The sequence below is a fragment of the Equus quagga genome, chromosome 5 (assembly GCF_021613505.1).
Source record: "Equus quagga isolate Etosha38 chromosome 5, UCLA_HA_Equagga_1.0, whole genome shotgun sequence".
In the NCBI taxonomy this organism is placed as follows: domain Eukaryota; kingdom Metazoa; phylum Chordata; class Mammalia; order Perissodactyla; family Equidae; genus Equus; species Equus quagga.
This window is the reverse complement of record NC_060271.1, coordinates 9,115,724-9,137,174: the sequence shown is the minus strand read 5'-3', so window position 1 is coordinate 9,137,174 and position 21,451 is coordinate 9,115,724. Positions and strand designations below refer to the sequence as shown.

Here is a 21,451-nt window from a genome sequence, read left to right as displayed (position 1 = left end):
TACCTGGAGTCCCTATCTAACATCATCTACCCCCCAAAGTCTAAAGAAGATTTGATGCGTTAGTCACTTATTCCTCTAGGAAACTACTTCCCTGCTGCTAAAGGAAATGATCTATGTACAATACAACCACTCCAGGGAAAAAACAGATCTATAAAACACATGGGCATATACTAGTGTGATTGCCAACTATATTTAATACTTTGCTATGGTTTTGTTTATACTCCATGCCGAATCATTAGAGTAACTCTAATTTTATCCACAAATGTCAAGAAGAGGCAGAAAAACAGTCTCAATCATAAGAGTTTTTAAATTATTCACTCCATTTTCTAAGAAACAAGCCTTTTAGCCAAGGAGCTTTGATATATTAACACTTTCACATTAGCACTATGATAATAACTATCTAAAATAGTTCTTCCACAGGCAAACCAATTCAGCAGTTTTAACAACTAAGCAGCCAAGCTGACGTATCTTTAGAGAGATGAGATTCAAGGGATCTGTTATCAGAATTCGGAAAACAAATCAAATATATTTTTCAATGCTTCAAGAAAATATGAGAAGCTATGTAAAATAGCAATGTGACAACAAATAAAATGATGATGAGCATTTTTGTGTTTGGTGTCATTCATCTAAAATTTGCCAGGCACATATTATAAGTAAGGCAACCACAAATCCAAAAATGTCCACTGAGCTCATACTCTGTTCAAATACTATACGGGTATTACGAACTTGGAGGTCATCTGATTTCTCATGATGTAACTTTTTAAAATTTGTTTGATAAATACTTAAACACTGCATTTACTATGTGCTAGGCACTGTACTAAGTGCTTTCCAAATAAACTCAATTCTTAAAATAATCTTAGATAAATAGCCATAATTTGAAGTCAGGCAGTCTAACTCAAGTTCATGTTCTTAATGACGCAAATAACTAGAAATACATGTATAAATGCAACCAAAATAACTAACCCCTTTTTTTCTTTTAAATAATAAATCTGAAGCAGCCAGCCCTGGTGGTCTAGTGGTTAAGATTCAGAGCTCTCACAGCTGTGGCCCGGGTTCAGTTTCCTGGTCAGAACCAAACCACCTGTCCAGTTGTTAAAGTGTGGCAGCTGCATGTTGCCGTGATGCTGAAAGCTATGCCACCCCGCTATTTCAAATACCAGCGAGGTCATCCATCGTAAACAGCTTTCAGCAGAGCTTCCAGAATAATACAGACTAGGAAGAAGTACCTGGCCACTCACTTCCGAAAAAACTGGCCATGAAAACGCTCTGAATAGCAGCAGAGAATTGTCCGATATAGCGCCAGAAGGTGAGAGGATGGCACAAAAAGACAGGGCAGGGTTCCACTCCGCTGTCCACAGGGGCACTAGGAGTCAGAATCAACACTAACCACAACAATAAATCTGAGCTATACTTGGCCTTTTGATCATTTACCTCAGGGAAGTAGTTTCTGATCATTTATTTAAGGTAAGAAAAGTATACAGAAGACTCAAAAGCAAGAAACAGTCCTTTGCTATATACATATTTAGCTTTCTTAAAACAGTGTGTCATCAATTTTATCAATATATTAAGAGAAAATATGAAAATACATCTTTCTTTGGACAAAATGAAGCTTCTTTTAAACAGTTTAGAACTACAAAACCCAGAGAGAATAAAAATAGCTTGAACTTGGTCTCTAATTATTCTTTAATCAAGGATGCAATCTGAATCAAGTTTGTATCTACACATTTATCAAGTCTTTTCTAAGTATACTTCTCTGAGAGTACCCACAGGCAGTTTCACTGTAAGAGAACTGTAAGGTCATTTAGTCAATTTCCCGCTCAGGCATTTTATTTTCCCTCTATTTCCCAAGGCTTTGCAGAACTACAATAGAGGTAAGTCCTTCTCCCCTTAATGATATACAGTGTTACTGGCAAAATGAAAATATGTTGAAATTAATTTTTATTTGTTTTGGGGGGGGGGGGGTTTCTCCTGAGGAAGATTCACCCTGAGCTAACATCTGTGCCAATCTTCCTCTATTTTGTGTCTGGGTCGTTGCCACAGCATGGCTGCTGCCGAGTGGTGTAAATCCATGCCCAGGAACTGAACCCAGACCACCAAAGCAGAGGGCACTGAACTTAACCACTAGGCAATGGGGCCCGCCCTGTTTTGGGTTTTTTAAATTGGGATATAATTGACACATAACATTGTATTCATTTTAGGTGTCCAATATAATGACTTGATATATGTATACATTGCAAAATGATTAACACAAGTTTAGTTAACATCTATTGCCACACAGTTACAGATTTTTTTCTTGAGATGATAAGTTTTAAGATCTACTCTCTTAGCGACTCTCAAAAATACAATACAGTATTGTTAACCATGCCCAACATGCTGTATGTTACATCCCTGAAGCTAATTTCCAAAAAAGGAAAGATCTGCCTGAATGAAGCAAAAGAAAGAAGGATCCAAGTCTTTGTTTTCATGATCTGATAGATTTCCACTCATAATACTCATGCTTTCTATAACTGGTTTCACTATTAACATGAGTAATTCTAAATTAAATGCATCTAGGATCATCATACATTACCAGGACAACTCAAAGAACATCTGGAAAAAACTTCGGTTCTGCAGCTATAAAAATCACTTCAATCCCAATTCTCTGTAAACTCCATCATAGTTTCTTAAAAGTACTAGTAGTAGTAACTGCAAGAGAACTGGTATCAGTACCAGACTATATTTTGTGATATGCACTCAGAAACACTTCTTTCTTGGAACCAGCCCTGTGGCTGAGTGGTTAAGTTCGTGCACTCCACTTCAGCGGCCTAGTGTTCGCACGTTCGGATCCTGGACTGAGTGAGACATGGCACCGTTTATCAGGCCATGCTGAGGCGGTGTCCCACATAGAAGAACTAGAAGGACCTACAACGAGGATATACAACTATGTACTGGGGGGCTTTGGGGAGGGGAAAAAAAGAGGAAGATTGGCAACAGATGTTAGCTCAGGGCTGATCTTCCTAAAAGACAAAAAAGTTAAAAAAAAAATGCTTCTTTCTCTAGCAAGCCATAGCATCTGAAGATTCCCATTAGTGTACATTCTTGAGTATCCAGATGACACCACAAAAATGCCTTAACGATTATACTTTACATATGTGTAGCACTACACAGTTAACCCTAGAAATAAATCTTTACTTGTGCCATTTATCATAAGAGAAAATGAGACTCAGAGATGTTACCAAAAGTGCTCAAGATCACACAGCCTAACTGTGCTACCACTCAAATCCTCAATTAAAGTCTAGTGTAAATACACCACATCAGTTCTCAAGTAGGCTGAAGGGAATAATAGATGATCGTGCATCAATATAAAATAATGGGTTAATTTCTCAGAAAACAGCACACAACAGAGCTTTGAAGGAACAGGAGATAAGATATGCGCATTCTAAATATAAAAAGGGCTGATCTTTGGGAGACCTACAGCCTGATGCCCTGCCCAAGGAGAAAGGGCTCTGATGGGACACCACTAATGAGGTATGGTCGGGCAGTCAGGAGCAATGAGGTGACAAGCCCAGGAAAGGCATGTTACATGGATAAGTAGTTTTCAGAGCTTAACCGAGGCCTGTACTAGTAGTTCTATCTAGTCTGTAGTACAGGCTTAGTTGGTTCTTTTATTTCTACCAGTTGACGAGCTTGTTTCTTTTTCTCACAACACACAAAAAGAAAGGGCAGATATCTTCTCACAACTTTAGGACTTGCTCAAACAAATCCAAAAGTGACATCAATAAATTGCCTCTACTTAGACCACTTAAAGGAATATCAGAAATTCTCCTTTGTTTTAAACCAAGAGATGTTACTTGACTGATTAAAAAAAAAAGTCAACAAGCTATATGTCTATATCTTTGCTCTTTAAAAACAAAAATAAGTTCAAAGATAAAATGCCATCCAATCAGCTCTATCACACTGAAACGCTCCAGAAATTTCCAAAATATTATTTCTTCACAGTATTATCTCCTCACAGAAAGCACAGATTTCAGATCTTACAATAGCTGAACAACATAAAAATACAAGAGAGCACCTGAAGGATCAAGGCACCTTTTAATTCTTTCCTGGTGAGTATGCCTTCAAATATATAATTTTCTATTTCTTTCTTTCTCAAAAGAGTAATTGCATGATATGCTTAGGGGGTTAGGAGTGGGAAGACAGCTAGAGATCATCTATTCAATCTGTTGCCTCTAGACATAACTGTGTTTTAAAACAAATTTATAAAACAATCCAGGCAAATTTAAAACAAATATATTATCAAATATTGGTATGATTTCTATAAGGCAACTAAGTACTAAAATGATATGCAATACCAATGCGAAGAAGACATTTGTCTTTCACATTTTGTTTTATTTTAGCTACTGCATACAATTTTTGTCAAGGCCTAGGCTGATAGTCGTACTAATCGCAATGGCTTAAATTGTAATGTACTTAAACTCATTTGTGATCTTTCCTTCATTAGGCATGTAACCTTGGTCAAGCTATTTAACTTCTTAAGTCTCACATTCCTCATTGTAAGTATTATGATAATAATACTTTCCTCACAATAGGTATGTAAGGATTAAATAAGTTTCAGAATTTTGTGACATATAGCACATTGACTCTTGTACTAAATGAATTATGCACATGAAACTGCTGTTTGCTCTAAAGTGCTATAAAAATGGTATTATCATCATCACTGACATAGCATATTAAAGTTATATCCTCTTCACTATGAAAAAAAGTCTCAAATCTAAGAGTCATTTGAAAACTAAACGAAATAGCACATGTGAAAAATGTTTAGCACAAAGCAGGCTCTCAATACATGTTTGTTTAAAAATCTACAAGTGAAACTCCCACTGAAGCTAGGGAGATTTAGTACACTATGTAACCCAGACTATTACATGACTCCATTATTTACATATAATAACCTTTCACTTACAAGACAGAATATTATGTGGTATATTAAAATCATCAATTATTAATGTTTTGAGTCCAAAGACCCTCATGCAATGTTATTAGAGCCAGTATAATGTAAATTACTATTGCAGGATGTTAGTTTTAGTATATACTAAAAAACACATACATATAGGGGGCCAGCCTGGTGGCATAGTAGTTAAGTTCACGAGCTCCACTTTGGCAGCCTGGAATTTACCAGTTCAGCTCCCAGGCGCAGACCTACACATTGCTTATGAAGCCACGATGTGGAGGCATCCCACAAACAAAATAGAGAAAGGATGGCACAGATGTTAGCTCAGCACCAATCTTCCTCAAGGAAAAAGATGAAGATTGGCAACAGATGTTAGCTCAGGGCGAATCTTCCTCACCAAAAAAAAAGGAAATATATATACACACACACACACATATATATTGTTTTATATATATATTATTGCTTTCAATATATCTATAGAAGTAATTTTTCATGCTTGCATATATGACATAAAATCTATTCTAAAAATGAATATATTACAATCTTTATAATACTCAGAAATTTTACATATTTCAATTTTAAAATCTTTAAATAAATGATTCATTTTTATAGTCAACTTACTCTTTAGACAATATATATATCTATACTTATATATTCAACCACACACACTTTCATTTTATCTCCTCTCCTGGTTCTCTCAGAGTCAAGTCTCAAAGTTCTAACTGCATCCTCATCATGTCCACATGAATATCCCATTATTACCCCTAATTCAACAGGCCTAAAATAAACCTATCCTTTTTACAACAAAATAGTTTCCTCCTTTGACTCTCCCATTTCTGTCAGTAAATTCCCAAGTTTAAAAATCCAATCTTTTTTGATCGCTTTCTCTCTCCTCTCTGGAAAGATATCATAGAGAAGCAACAGCAAAGGACTTTGGACTCAACTGGATCGGGGTTAGTCCTGTTTCTACTTCTTACTAGTTGTGTGTCAGCTTAAGCAAGTTATTATAATCTTTCTGAACATAAGTTTCCCTGTCTACAAAAATAGCAATTCATCCCACTTACTTTACAGGATTTTATAAGGCTTAAATATAATGTATATAAGGTGCCTAATAAATAGTGAACATTCATAAATATTAATAAAGCAACTTCTCTTCCTTAATCACATCCAGTCATCAAGAACTACAGGTCCTTATTTTGAAATGTCCCTATTGTCACAACCTTTCTCGGCCCTTCTCATTTAAATCCTCAAGTTCTGGGTCTCATCTAATTCATTATCCATCTGGTGGAATGGACACAAAAAGCCAGCCAGTCCAGAGGCCTCTTACCTGGCATACAGCACTTAACCTTCTTTCTTACTTCTCTTACCCACAGCACTTAAACTACTTTCCATCAGTTTGGAACCCAAGAATAGTTCACTCCATCCAAGTTCCTTCTGCCCATCTTCCAACACTCTCCTTCATCTCTGTGATCCTTTATGATTCCCTTAGGGTTCTCTGAGAGTAACTTTGGTAAAAATTCTCCAATGACCCCTCATCACCTACCTTTCTTAGGCCTGTCTAATCAATCTCCCATCCAATCTAGCTCCCCATGTCATCCTACCTTCTAACAATAATGTGATCTCCAGGACTGCACCTCTTACAAACTCTCTCCAGTGTTCCTATACTTTTCATTAAATGTTCCCACTACCTCCTTACTCTAAAATCTGGCTCTCCCCAGATGGCACAATTTCTCTGGCAGTCCTCTTAAGAAGAGGTTGCTCCTTTTTCTTGCCCTAGACAAGAGGAAGAACAGTATTCTCAGCTCGATGTTTGCATACAGGTCATTACTATTTCATCCTTATTCAAAAATGCCTTCTCTTTGGGAGGCCAAGCCATGAAACCAAATCACCCTTTCCCTACTGACAGTGAACTGCTGTAGAATTCCTTGTCACTTCTTCACTGAGTGCCAGGAATACAATGATGAATAAGGCAAATATAACAGGAGGTTGAGTGGGACATATTGAGTTAAATAAAATGCATTAAAATTAATCTCATCTTTTTTTTATATTCTAATGTGGCTAGTAGAAAATTTAAAATTACACATGTGGATCGCTGAGCTACAGCTTTCCATTCCAAAGTCTAGCCTTCAATGTAAAACCAAGTTAGCTGCACGTGAGTTTGGAATTTAAACTCTATTGTACCCTCCCTCTCTAGCTTTGATAGTCTCTATTCTTCTACTCAGATCTATTCTACCTTCTGGCTGTATCTATGCTACTCCTGAAAACAAGTCAACTTACTGACTCCCAAATATATCGCATGCGTTTGTGCCTCTTCCTACCCAGAATATGTACCCTTTCCCTTCTCACCCAGAATAGTCTTTCCCGTTACAGAGTATAGCAGTCTTCAAAATACTTGCTGCCCTGCCCTGTGGTAGGATTATATACCCTACTCTGTCAATAGCGGGCTTGCTATAAGACTTGAACAGAAATGTGAGCAGAATGACATGTGCCATTTCCAAGGTGAAGCTTTAATAAGAACCATTGCTTCGTTCCAACATGGTCTCTTTTCCTCTTGCATGAAACCAGAGTAGCTTCTATCTGGGACACTTCTGGTTTCACGCAAGAAGAAAAGAGGCCATACAATAATTCCTTAATACCAAATATCTAGTTAGTTTTAATTTGGTTATTTCATCTATGGTTTCCCCTCCATCTCTTTCTTTTCCCCCTTGCAATTCTTCTGTTTGAAGAAAGAGATTGTTTTCCTGGATTTTGCTGCTTGTTTTCCCATGGTACAGTTCAACACATTCTTCTGTCTTCTATATATCCTATTAATGACTGGTTATATCTAGAAGCATGATTAGATTTGGTCTCCTTTTTTTTCAAGACTATTTCAAAAATGGTTTTATGTATTTTCATTAAGAGGCACATAATGTCAGATTGTCTCTGTTTTGTGATGTTAGCAGCCATTAAGCAATTACACATGATTCAGATTTAAATAATAATAATTCAAAACAAGAATAGACTAGAACTGCCAAAACGGTGGTACAGCTGAACTCTAGGAATTAGAAGAGGAAAAAATAACAAGACTAAACTGATCAGCGAAATTATTATGGAAATAGTGGTGCTTAAGATAGATCTTGAAGAATGGGAATGATTATGGTAGAAGGATATGACATTAGCTAGTGGAGGCTAAGTTTTATACAGTAATGATAAATGATTCAAAACTCCCAGGGCTTTACACCAACAAAAGTTTAAGTCTTACTTCTAGTACATGGCCACTGTTAGCTGTAGCGTTTATACACTTCATGAGCCCAACAAAATATATGTTAACTGGATCCATCCCATGTGACGCCAGTTTGCAACCACTGTTCTAAGAAAACTTAACATGGCATGAAGGAATGAAGGGAAATGTATTCAAGCTCTTTCCTGATAGCAAGACTATTTTGTTGATAGCCGTTGGGATGAGACAACACCTTTGATGTTCCTGTTGTGTAAATAAATTATTGAAGGAAAGTTCTTTGTGGGCAGTTGTCATTTATTTCTCTCTCTCATCCCAAAACAAGGCTCCACTAAACTGTGGTAAATTAATTTGAAAGAATTGTCATAAACTTCAGCAGGAGTAGGCAAGTCAAATGGACCAAAGGTAAACGGTTTTACCTTTGGCTTATCTAGCCAGTCTATCAAAAGACTCAATGCCCCTAAGTCGATCCAGTAACTGTACTAGTTTCCTCCTATTTATTTGAGTCCTTAATTAAGTCTGTCCTAGTTCTGACACATGGCCATGGAGATTGTTCACAGAGGAATTAATTGTGGAGGACTGGTGTGTAAGACACAGAAAAGATCACCAGAGGCCTCTCACCATAATGCCAACACCTTTTGATTAACAGGGTACGCATTACAGCAAGGTAAGTGTCTCAAGCGTCTTATGCTCCTATTTTCTGTATGGAAGCCAAATTTAAATTTTAAAAACCTTATTTATAATAAAAATAAAGTTACATTCTCAAGACCTAAGGAAGCCAATGTGAAGGGAAATGAGAGGCTCTGCTCACAAGCTCAGGTAGACATTCCACTCACCCAATATTGCCTTATGCCTGATATAAATTGCTTCTAATCTTGTAAGGGAAAATGTACAAAACTAGGAAGTATGTACACAAAATAACTTGAATACACTAAGAACGTGATAAGTGTGGTTCAAACAAAGCCATATGTAAGTTAAACAACTTGAAATAATTGTTTATTTAAATTCCACATAACTATTCACACTTTTTCAAAATGACTAATTAAAACTTGCAAGGCAAATAGAAAGATAGCTTCAGAATTAAGAAATGTGGTGATTCCCTGCTTTACTGCTTTACTTTTTATCAGAAGCCATTTTCTCATATTTCAGAAAACTAATACGAACAGAAAATCAACCTTAAGCCCTTTGATCTAACATTTTTAAAACTCTGCAATATTCAAAAGTCAAATTTGATTTTTAGGAATTCCACATACATAAGTATTTTTAAATTATATTTCCTAGCCTATTTCTTCTCTTTGGCACTAAATATCCATAATAATCAAGGTAGCTGGCAACAGTAAACAGCACATCCATTTTAGACCCGAAACACCTAAGAATCAGAGACCTCTACTGGCCTACCAGACAGATTATAGCCAAGTAACAAAACAAGAGAAAACAATAAAAAAATGGAAGAAAGAAAAGAACCAAAGATCTAGGGTTTATTCAGTAGGGCATTCTCTTCTACTTAACTAGAGCAAGACAGGGGTAGGCAAAGCCTGTACCAGAAAAATCAGGAAAACTAGAGATGAAAAGTTTATAGATTTTACTAATTTCTAGTTTCTTTAAAAAAGAGAATGCATTGACACACATAAAAGATAAGGAAAAGAAAAGAGCCTGAAAAAATTAAAATCAGCAAATAAGAACATTTAGCTTGCTAGGACAGAAACAAAACGAATTTATCTATTCTCCTACTTAACCCTGTTTTTGAAAACCAATTTGATTCAAACTTCTAAACTTTCAAAGTATGTCTTCTTCAGAGCAGATACCCACAGGATAAGGATGCTTAGTCACTTTAATAATAAGAAAATTCATTCTCCCAGTTTTAAGCGGGTAGTGGTTGGCAACTTTTCATAACCTAAATGAGAATGACATTAAAATTAGCTACCTGAAGAAAATTTTACTTAGTTCTTTTCATCAGGATGACATGCACATCAATTTAAAGTTTGCTAAGAACAATTTTTTGCTAAATTCAAACCACTTTGAAAGTAAGGAGGTACAAATGATAAAGAAAAATTTCTCCCTCCTCTCTTCCCCCCCAAAAAACAATTTGACCTCTAGGATACTCTAGTTCACTAATTAGTTACATTGTCTCAGAATATACAACTTCAGATTTCAATTAAAAATATATACAACACCTCAATTATCTATTGAGTTCCTCTATTGAAGAAAATCAATCAATTAGAAAGACGCTGATCTAGTCACAATATAAAAATCTCCCAGTAAAGGAAAAGATATAATCAGTGCAACATAACTTAAAATTAGTCCCAACTCTGGCAAACATTGATGAAAAGAAGGAAAATTCTCTTTCTTAGGACCTTATTAAATCAGCTTCTAGAAATTAGTAAAAAGAGTAAATTAGATCATGATTTCCTCCTCAGAATATAGGGGAAAGTTGCTTTCATGAAGTTTATATTATAATTTATATAATTTGTATTATATATAATTTATATTAATTGATTAATTTATATTAAATTGAAACAAAAGATCTAGCCTCTTCGGAGAAAAGAAAAAAAATTATTCACCCCCTTTATTAAATCATTTGATTGTTCATCCAGTTCTATAACATAAGTGATGCTGAACTTCAGATCAAAGACCCAACAATACTGATAAACGTAAACCAGGATAAGGCCTTTCAGTCTTTTTTTTTTCTTTTTAATTTTTATTTTTTTCGGATGTACATCATATTTCGAATTCTGGATACATTACATGATGTTCACCACCCAAACACTAATTATAGTGCATCCCCTCACATGTGAGACCCTAATCACCCCTTTTGCCCTCCCCCGTCCCCCCTTCCCCAATGGTAACCACCAGTCCAATCTCCAGTGCTATGTGTTTTTTTTTTTTTGTCGTTTTTATCTTCTACTTATGAGTGAGATCATATGGTATTTGACTTTCTCCCTCTGACTTATTTCACTCAGCATAATACCCTCAAGGACCACCCATGTTGTCACAAATGGCTGGATTTCATCATTTCTTATGGCTGAGTAGTAGTCCATCGTGTATAAATACCACATCTTCTTTATCCATTCGTCCCTTGATGGGCACCTAGGTTGCTTCCAAGTCTTGGCTATCATGTATAATGTCGCAATGAACATAGGGGTGCAAGTATCTTTATGCCTTCGTGTTTTCAAGTTCTTTGGATAAATACCCAGCAGTGGAATAGCTGGATCATATGGTAGATCTATCCTTAATTTTCTGAGGATACTCCAAACTGCTTTCCATAGTGGCTGCATCAGTTTGCACTGCCACCAGCAGTGAACAAGGGTTCCCTTCTCTCTACACCCTCTCCAACATTTGTTGTTTCCTGTCTTGTTAATTATAGCCATTCTGACCGGAGTGAGGTGATACCTCATTGTAGTTTTGATTTGCATTTCCCCGATAGCTAATGATGTTGAGCATCTTTTCATATGCCTGTTGGCCATCTGTATTTCTTCTTTGGAGAAATCTCTGTTCAAATCTTTTGCCCATTTTCTAATTGGATTGTTGGATTTTTTGTTGTTGAGCTGTATGAGTTCTTTGTATATTTTGGATATTAACCCCTTATCTGATATATGGTTTGCAAATATCTTCTCCCAATTGTTAGGTTGTCTTTTCGTTTTGTTGATGGTTTCCTTTGCTGTGCAGAAACTTTTTAGTTTGATGTAGTCCCATTTGTTCATTTTTTCTTTTGTTTCCCTTGCCCGGTCAGACATGGGACTTGAAAATATGCTGCTCAGACCAATGTCATAGAGCGTACTGCCTATGTTTTCTTCTAGAAGTCTCATGGTTTCGGGTCTTACTTTCAAGTCTTTAATCCATTTTGAGTTGATTTTTGTGCATGGTGTAAGGGAATGGTCTACTTTCATTCTTTTGCATGTGGCTGTCCAGTTTTCCCAACACCATTTATTGAAGAGACTTTCCTTTCTCTACGTATGCTCTTGGCTCCCTTGTCGAATATTAGCTGTCCATAAACGTGTGGGTTTACTTCTGGGCTCTCAGTTTTGTTCCATTGATCTGTGTGTCTGTTTTTGTGCCAGTACCATGCTGTTTTGGTTACTATGGCTTTGTAGTATAATTTGAAATTGGGGAGTGTGATACCTCCAGCTTTATTCTTTTTTCTCAGGAATCCTTTGGCTATTCGGGGTCTTTTGTTGTTCCATATAAATTTTAGGATTCTTTGTCTTTTACAGGAAAGTTCAAAATATTTACAATTTTTATCAGGCTGCAAAAATTTTACTAGCATTTCTCATAATCATTACTATTCTTGTGGTGGTACACTGGTAATGACATTAATAAGATGAGAAGTTAGCGTATTACTGCTTTGGATGATATTTCCAATTTTAATTAAAATTATTTTAAGTTCTTCTTAATGTATTTATGACAGTAAGACTCGTGTGCCATTCATACACATTTATAAAATTGCTCTCTTCCGGGACCTGGGGTAGCTACGTGATCAATGAGGCTCTTTAAACATATATGACACTGCATGTCTCATGGAATAGAAAGCATCAATTAATCCAGTGATTTGCTTAAGAGAATTTCTACTCTATCATATGCGTTACATAGACCCTTACAATTCGATTGAGTAAAGGATTAGGGTCACCATTTTAAAGATGAATAAAACTGAAGCTCAGAGAAGCACTATTACACAGAAAGTGGTAGAGTTGGAATTTTAAATCTTATCTATTTAATTCCAAAACCCACGTCCTATTTACTGTGTCATGTTGCGTAAAGAGACAGACACCTCCAAATGAGGTTTCAAATGAGCTTGTTCCATCTCCAGTTCACCAACTGTGTTTGTGTCATATTCAACTAGGACATTTTGTTTGTAAAATGTCAGAAGTTTCTCCATTTTTTCCCCTTCATTCGTGTCAATATTCTCAGCTTCTAATAGCCTAAATTCAAATATTTAAACCTAAAATTTATAGATAAAAAATGTTTTTGCTCATTTGGTCCAAAAATATTTATTAAATGCCTACTATGTAGCAAGCATGTGCTAATTGCTATTTTAGTCCCTACTATCCAGCACTAATTTACTCAATGAGTGCATACAGATGTCTAAGATGAGAAACTTCATTAACCCCATGATTAATTAGAAACAAATGTGCATTTTTTGTTTAATACATTTGTATTAATCAAGGTATGTATTACTCTTCCTATAAGTAACAAAATTTGTTTTATTTTAAGTTCTACTCCGTGCCATCTCCTTCTGCTAGAAACGAGATTTTATACCAGGAAATTAGCCAGGAGGCAGAGTAGAATAGTCTTATGAGCATGGACTTAGGGGCAGATAGACTTGAATTATAGTTCTAGTTCTAGTACTTATTGGTTGTGTAGCCTTAGCTACACCACTTAATCTCTCTGAACCCGAATTTTATCATACGTAAAACTGAGATAATTATACCCTCTTGCAAGAAATTTGTTAGAATTAAACAAGATAAATGTAAAATATCTGAAAGAAAGGAGGTACCCTGCAAACGACAAAAGATTGGTTTACTGAAAGAACTAACTTTGTTTTTAAAGGCCATTACTATAATATCTGATTATTTCTCTATCTCTCCATTTTTAAAACGTCTATTATTATTTACTGAATGGGAATCAGGAAATTTGGCTTATAGTTCTGGCTTCTCCTCTTGCTAGTTACGTGACCGTAGGTAAGTCACTTAACCTCTAACATTCAATATAAAGATAAAAATCCACACTTCCCTTACTGTATGCTATAATCTTATGCATGTCTTTTCTACTTACCAGAGAGCAAGAATGGAAAAAAATCTGGGCTTTGGAATCAGAAAGACCTGCTTTCCAGCCACATAAGCCTGAACTAATCACTTAATCTCTCTTAAACCTACCTATATGACCTTGGATTCTTTCTTCAGATCTATTGTGAGGCAAAATGTGAGAAAGTAAAGTAAACTACAAAGAAGTTAAAAGTATAAGATAAACTGATGACCAAATAATTTAGGGGCTAGCATGCTTTGGACCTGCTCAAGTACAGATGTTATTAGATCAACCCTTTCCACCACAGCACACCTACTTTGAAGATTTCAAATTCTTAAATGTGACCTCATTACTAACAAATACAGGATTTCTTAACCTAGGTTTCTGGGAATGGACATTATCTCATGAAGTCATTTTCAAATTTGCGTGTCTGCACATAGCATGCATTTTCACGAGAAAGAACTGTCTTCTCATCAAATATTCAAAGGGATCTATGACCCCAGAAATGTTTAAGATCCAAGGAGGAGAAAAAAGGAATATAGTCTTTAGCTCTGTTAATAGATGAGCAATACTAGCAATGTTCTGAAGAAGCTTTATTCTCTCACAATAACTTTCCTGTGTACATGTTGCTCTCTCTGCCCTCCATCCCTCTGCTACACTCTCAGTCCCTCTGCCGACAACCTTCACTGGGCTAGTTCCTTCCTATTAGTCAAGACTCAATTCATGTGTCCTTTCTCCAAGAAGCTTTACTGAACTACTACTACCACCACTCCCAGCTGTCAGGGAACATCCTCTGGCCTCAGAATTCTGTGTACAACTCTATCATCGCCTAGCTGGTGATTTTCTAACTTTATTCCTCCTCCACTAGAATGGGAACTCCTTGAAGGGAGGGACTTTGTCTAACAGATCTCTGAATTTCCAGAGTTTTGCACAACATCTGGTACATGGTAGGTATTCAATACATATTTTTGAGTGAATAATTTTGAAAATGAGTAAGTCAACAACCTAGTAATTTCTTCCACAAAGCCATGACACAGAGATTAATACATCACAGTTAGTGACTTCTAAGACTCCTGAAAAAAAGGCAAGCAACTACAGTTGTTGGCAGATTGTTTTCCCATTCCTTTCCACAAAAATCAGAATGTTTTCCATAACATTATTAAAAGTCTTTACTTAGGAATTTCCAATCCTATATAAAAGTTTTCAATCCTAGATAAAATTCTAGGAGTCTTTTGTGTTTGATTGTTTTGTTTTCCGTCAGTTGACAGGCAAGTGCATTATTCTGAAAGCCAGTTTAGAGACTCACTGTTCACAATCAATAGTTCTCAAAAACATATGACAAATAAAAACATCTTCCTTTAGAGTTTGAAAAAAGGAGAAATTTCTTTTATGAATCCTATTAAATAAGTGGGAAATATAAAAAGTAAAAATTATCATATTCCCATATGGTGAACACCATCAATGAAATTACTGCAAGCTTTCACACTTGCAATAATTTTTTATAATCAGAAAAAGCAAATTCAGCTAAGAATGAAAATTTTTCTTAAATCCATACTAAAATTAACACCTACTCCATTGCTGAAATTTAACAATTAATAAAAATATTCTGAAACTCACATTAGACTACACTATTCTTAAATGACTCAAAGACAAAGCTATGACTTTGTTAAGAACATGTATGCAAAATAGTGACACCCTTCTGACCTTCTTAATGCATGTAGTTCTCTAGTATCTCTCATTAAAAGTGACACTGAGCCAAGATACCAAAACTGAAGCCAAATGCAACATTCATCGATATTATCAGAACTCCTTAGAAGAAACAAGCACATAAGCATCACAGAAACGAAAGGTGTCTTCTGTCCCAATACTTTTGGGATCTTTATTAAAGCTATGATTGCTGTTACTACAAAAGATATGAAGTGACAAAAAGTAATTTGAAGTTTTAAAGATATTTTTAAAAAGGGATAAAATTATTTAAGTCCACATTCCCTTTTCCACAATTCCAAAATCCCTAAATCTCTAAAAACAGTAATTTTTTTCATAACTTTGGTGCCAAAACTAATTTGTCAGCAAAACTTAACCTAAATTGATGTAAAGCTATTTTTAACTTTTATTCAATTAGTGTGAATGTGATATTAATGTGTTTGATTACAGGATACTTTCCCATATCCCATGGGTGTATTATGTAATCAAGAGTACATATGCTGTATTACTTTTCTATAATCAAAAAAAAATCTGAATTTTTGCATCCCAGGCTGCCAGATAAAGGACTATAATGTGGATTTCCTATTCTTTTAAAGGTGATTTTACTAGTAAGCCTTTAGGAAAAGGCACACACACATGCATTCATCAACGAAGCTACCATTTCTCCGGGGGTGTAAGACTCCCAAATTGTGCACCTTCCATCACTTCTAATTCTCACCTGAAAAACAGGTGTTACTATCCCCAGTTTACAAATAAGGAAGCCCAACTACTAACAAAAGATAGAAAACATTATTCTCATTTCCAAGGATTTTTAAAATTTCAAGATTCTGTCTATAGATGATTTCAGATAACATAAAGTTGCGGGGGTTTTGTTTTCTTTTTCTTTTCTTTTTTTTTTTTTTGAGGAAGATTAGCCCTGAGCTAACATTAGCCCTGAGCTAACATCTGCCACCAATCTTCCTCTTTTCTGCTGAGCAAGATTGGCCCTCAGCTAACATCGTGCCCATTTTCCTCTACTTTATATGTTGGACGCCTGCCTCAGCATGGCTTGACAATGGTTGTATAGGTCCTCACCTAGGATTTGAACTGGTGAACCCTGAGCCACCGAAACAGAATGTGTGAACTTATCTGCTGTGCCACCAGGCCAGTCCCATAAAGTTGTTTTTTTTTTAAAGACTCATTTATTTCACAGAGAAAGTAATCAAAGTACAGGCCACTTTAACAGACTGCACTATTCTAAAATTTCTGGTCTATATGGACCTCCACAAAAGTAACAAACTTCGCAATATAGGAAAACAAATTATTTTACCATGTAATTCAAAAAAAAGCTTTTGTTTTTTTAATGATAGCTGGAAAGGAGGGAGAAGAAGCTGAAAAACTGAAGCAGATGCAACCTAGCCTGAGACTAACACTCTTACATTTAGTTAACTATAAGGTTTCTTCATTATTATTATTATTATTAATAGTCAAATTGTTGGCGAAGAAGAAAAATTCTGATATTTATGTCGCTATTTTAAAATACCATATTTAAAAGAAGAAACTTCCTTTTGCAAATCTGACCTTCTTACAGAACTATCTGCATGCTCGAAAAAGAAGTAGAACTGTCCCTTCACTCCTTCAGGAAATCCCAAAATCCACCTCAGACAGAAACATGACCCATGACTTATAGTTCAGATAACACTTCTACATTCTCCCAAACTTGGTGTCTGCCTTTCTTCTGATAGGAAATCAATTATACAATGAAGAAAAATGGAAAAAAAAAGAATGTCTTGTATTAATCACTGTACATTTAAAGCTTGCTTTTATATGTAAAGTATATGTAATACATTCTAATTTTTTTATATTCAAGCTTCAGGGGAACTAAGGAAATATCATTTATTGGGCACTTAGGATATATTACCTCTAGCATTCAAAATTGTCATGCAACAGGGCCGGCGCAGTGGCTAAGTGCGCACATTCCACTTTGGTGGCCCAGGATTCGCCGGTTCAGATCCTGGGTGCAGACATGGCATTGCTGGACAAGCCATGCTGTGGTAGGCATCCCACATATAAAGTGGAGGAAGATGGGCACGAATGTTCGCTCAGGGCCAGCCTTCCTCAGCAAAAAGAGGAGGATTGGCGGCAGATGTTAGCTCAGGGCTAATTTTCCTCAAAAAAACAAAAATTGTCCTGCAAATATCATCGCCATTCTATAGATGAAAAAACTGAAGATCAGAACATTTTAATCCAAGGTCCACATCTAAGTCACAAAAACAGGATTTAAACAAGGATCTGAGCCCAGTTCTTTCCACTTTACCTTGCTAACGTATGTTTAGCTTAGAATAATATTTCTTGTAGGGCAGGAATTTTCATCATGGCTATTATTTCTTCAGTATGTATTATGTTGCAATACAAACAGAAAGCCAAATAATGACTCTAAATAATGTTAAAATAGCCACAAAACTATAATCTTACTCTAATAACTTGCAGATATTGAACAAGTTGCTTAATTTCTCTGTGCCAAAACTTCTTCACATATTAATACCTTAGAGAGTAGTTATGGCACTAAAGTGGATTAAAACATATAAGCACTTAGTACAATGTCTGGCACATAATAAACACTCCACAAATGTTAGTTATTGCTATTGAGATGAGAAATCACCAGAGAGACATATTTTGAACCAGGTGACTCCAGCCAGCAATAGCTGGACACTTAATCCAAAGACAGGCAACCTAACATTTGCTTGTGATCTGTGACATGATCTGGTAGGTAAAGATAATGTGTGTCAATCAGATCCTCTCTATGGGAATCTGAATTAAGAAACAAAGATTAAGCCAGTTAATAGTGACTCAGAAGTTAAATGGTTTGGCTCCTACTTTCATCAATTTTCTCTCATCAAGGTTACCAATAACGCTAAATCTGTTGCTAAATCTACTTTTTCAGGCTTCCTTTTTATATCACTTGGCAGCACTCAATCTGTTGAATATGCCATTTATCTTAAAACATTCTTTTGGTTGTCCTCTTATCTCTCTGGTTGTACCTTTTCAGTTTCTTTGGAAAGCAATGAAATATTACAGCTACTCAACACTTAATCCCAAGCCTCTTCTCCCCACACTCTTTACCCTCCCTCTAGGCAATTTCATCCACACTCATGACTTCAGCAATTATCGGTACGCTAGCTCAAACTTTTCTTGTAAATTCAACTGCTTTGTCAATCTCTCCACTTACACAGATGTCTCAAAGATACCTCAGACTCCATATATCCAAAACCAAACTTATGTTCTTCCCTTTCAAACATAGCCAAGATCCCTTCCTATGCTCCCTATCTCTGTAATGGCACCACCGACCATCCAGTTGCACAAATTATAAAATTAGAAGTATGCCTTGATATTGCCTTCTCCCTCATCCCCATCTTTCACTAAGTCCTATAAATTTTATCTCCTAAACATTTCTCAATTCCTTCACTCCATCGCCACTGCTACCTTCTAACAGGTCTCCCTATATCCACTTTTGTATCTTCTCTACTCTCCACACTGTAGCCAGAGTTATTTTTTTTTAATGATTCTAATCATGTCACGCACCCACTTTTTAAAAGCCCTCAATGATTTCCTTTATTATTAGGATTTTTGACCAAAATTTGTATCATAGCCTATAAGGCCCTGCAAGATCTGCTTCAGTTTACCTCTTTTCTCCTCCTATTGCTGTACATGCAGCCACATTCGCCTCCTTTCAGTTCCTTAAACATAGCACATCATGTTTCCTCTTACCTTAGGGTCTTTGCCTATGGTTTCCCTCTGCCTGGACCACTCTTTGCCCTTCTCTTCATTTACTCAATCCCTTTTATATCTCAGCTAAAATATCACTTCCTCAGAGAAAGCTTCTTGAACCTCTAGACAATATCAGGTCATTCAGTTATTCATTTAACAAATATTTACCAATAAACTACTCTGTACCAGGAACAGTTCTAGACATGTGGGATTAATAAACACAACAAAGACAATTGCCTTCATGGAGCCTATATTCTAGTGGAAGAAAACAAGCAATAAGCAAGAAAAATAAGAGGATTAAATAATATGTGTGAAGGCAGTAAGTCTATGGGACAGAAAAAAATGAACAAGGTAAGAGAATCACAAGCAGGGAGTTTCCAGTGCCTAACTTGGTGCGTGGCACGTAGGTGGCACTCAGTGAATATTTGTTGAGTGGATAAATGAATAAAGGAATGAGCATGTTCAAGTTATGAGGAAGCTGAAACTATAAAATGAGTAGAGGAACTACTTGATGGAAGAAACAGAGATGCCATGAAAGAAAGAGAAACCATGCGGGTCTTGTGAGAGAATGGTCTTTTGAACCATTCTTGATGGCTTCATACAGTTTCCAGTTCCAGTCACTGCATGGTCTCACCATAATCACCAGCTCCCTCCTCACCACACCCCCCAGGGCTGGATAATTCAAGTGGGTCACTCTTGTAACCAAAATACCTAATCAGGACACATATACAAGACCATGTATACCACCACCATCACCCACCACCACACATATCCCCAAAGCCTCTGCTCTTCTACACACACACAGATATCACTTGTATTGAGCCTCCAGTTCTAGAGCCCCCAGCCCCTTTTAGGGACAAACTCCCTCCCACATACACAGGACTGTGAAAGCCCTTGCTCTCTTCTATGACCCTGTAAGACACTTACTTAGGTCACTCTCTCTGCAAGCCTGGCCATACTCACAATGGGGTTCCCTCAGGAATAGGATCCTGGACCCCCCTTCCTGTCAGTATCCCTGCACCTTAAAGACTATCTTCCACCCACATATACAGAGGTGGACATTCACCTCTTTGTGATTCTGAAGAACCTTCAAGATCACTGATCCCATGTACACTCACACTCAGAATCCTGCCTCCTTTGGTAGGATTCTGAAGGACTGGGACTCTGGGTGTCCCATCTTTTGTCCTTGTAAGGACCCATACGAGGACTTGGTATACTTTCTCTGTGGCCAGGGGTGACCCTAAGGCACTACATTTCCCCAAAGCACAAATAGTCGGTGTATACCCCCTTCCACGGCACTGCCTGATATTAAAGTAACATTCCTCCACATACCCCTGCCTTCTCAGAATGAGACCCTCTCCCCTAAACCGTGCCACCTTAGGGAGCCTTCCCACAGTGCCACAGGATTGTGCACACCCTCTCCACGACCCAGCCTACCCCACGGTCAGCCCCCATCAAAGATGCCCCTGCGGATTGGAGTTCTGTGTCTTCCCTGGGGTCCAGACCTTTCCAGGCCATGCTCACTCAGGAGCGTGCACATTCCCCCATACACCCCTGCGCCACCGGGACTCCGAGGTCCCTGCCCGCCCCTCAGAGGGGTACGCACCTCCCTTGACCCCTGACCCCGAGGACATAGCCCCACCGCGCAAACGCCCAGGGGCGCCTCCTCAGGAGCAGGGCCATGCCCAAGTCGCCTGGCCCCTCAGGCCCAGGACAGCCGTGATGCCTCAGCGCCTCCCCTGATCGACCGCCCCCACAGACCTGCCTCAGGCGCCGTCTGGCTCCGCTCCGCCATTTTTTGTTGTCCCTCCGCCTCCGAACCCACGCAAAAATCGCGGGGCAGTGAAGAGCAGGCGATGGGATCAGCGGGCTGACAGGAGCTCCCTCAGGAGGACGCGGCGCGACGGTTGCCAGGGCAACGGGAGGCCGGCTCACGGGAGGCCGGCGCGTGGCGGGGGGTGGGGGTGGGGGTGGGGGCGGGCTGGGAGGGAGCGTGCGTCCGCGGCCCCGCCCCCGCGCCTCGGGCACCCTCGGGGGCCGGCGGCTGCGGGGCGGGGATTCCGCGGCGCTTCTCCCCCGCGCCCCCGCCGGCGCGTCCCGGCGACTGAGCATGCTCT

General features: G+C 37.7%; 1 protein-coding gene across 4 annotated transcripts in view; it reads right to left on the bottom strand.

Annotated features, from left to right (window-relative positions):
* The window catches only part of AGBL4 (AGBL carboxypeptidase 4), a 1,241,053-nt gene extending 1,219,858 nt beyond the window's left edge, over positions 1-21,195 (bottom strand). For all 4 annotated transcript variants that reach the window (XM_046660687.1, XM_046660683.1, XM_046660686.1 and 1 more), the window contains exon 1: positions 21,096-21,195. In XM_046660687.1, the coding sequence (XP_046516643.1) occupies positions 21,096-21,129 (34 nt within the window). In that variant the 5' untranslated portion in view covers positions 21,130-21,195. The remainder of the gene's footprint in view (positions 1-21,095) is intronic.
* Between the last annotated feature and the right edge of the window lie 256 nt (positions 21,196-21,451).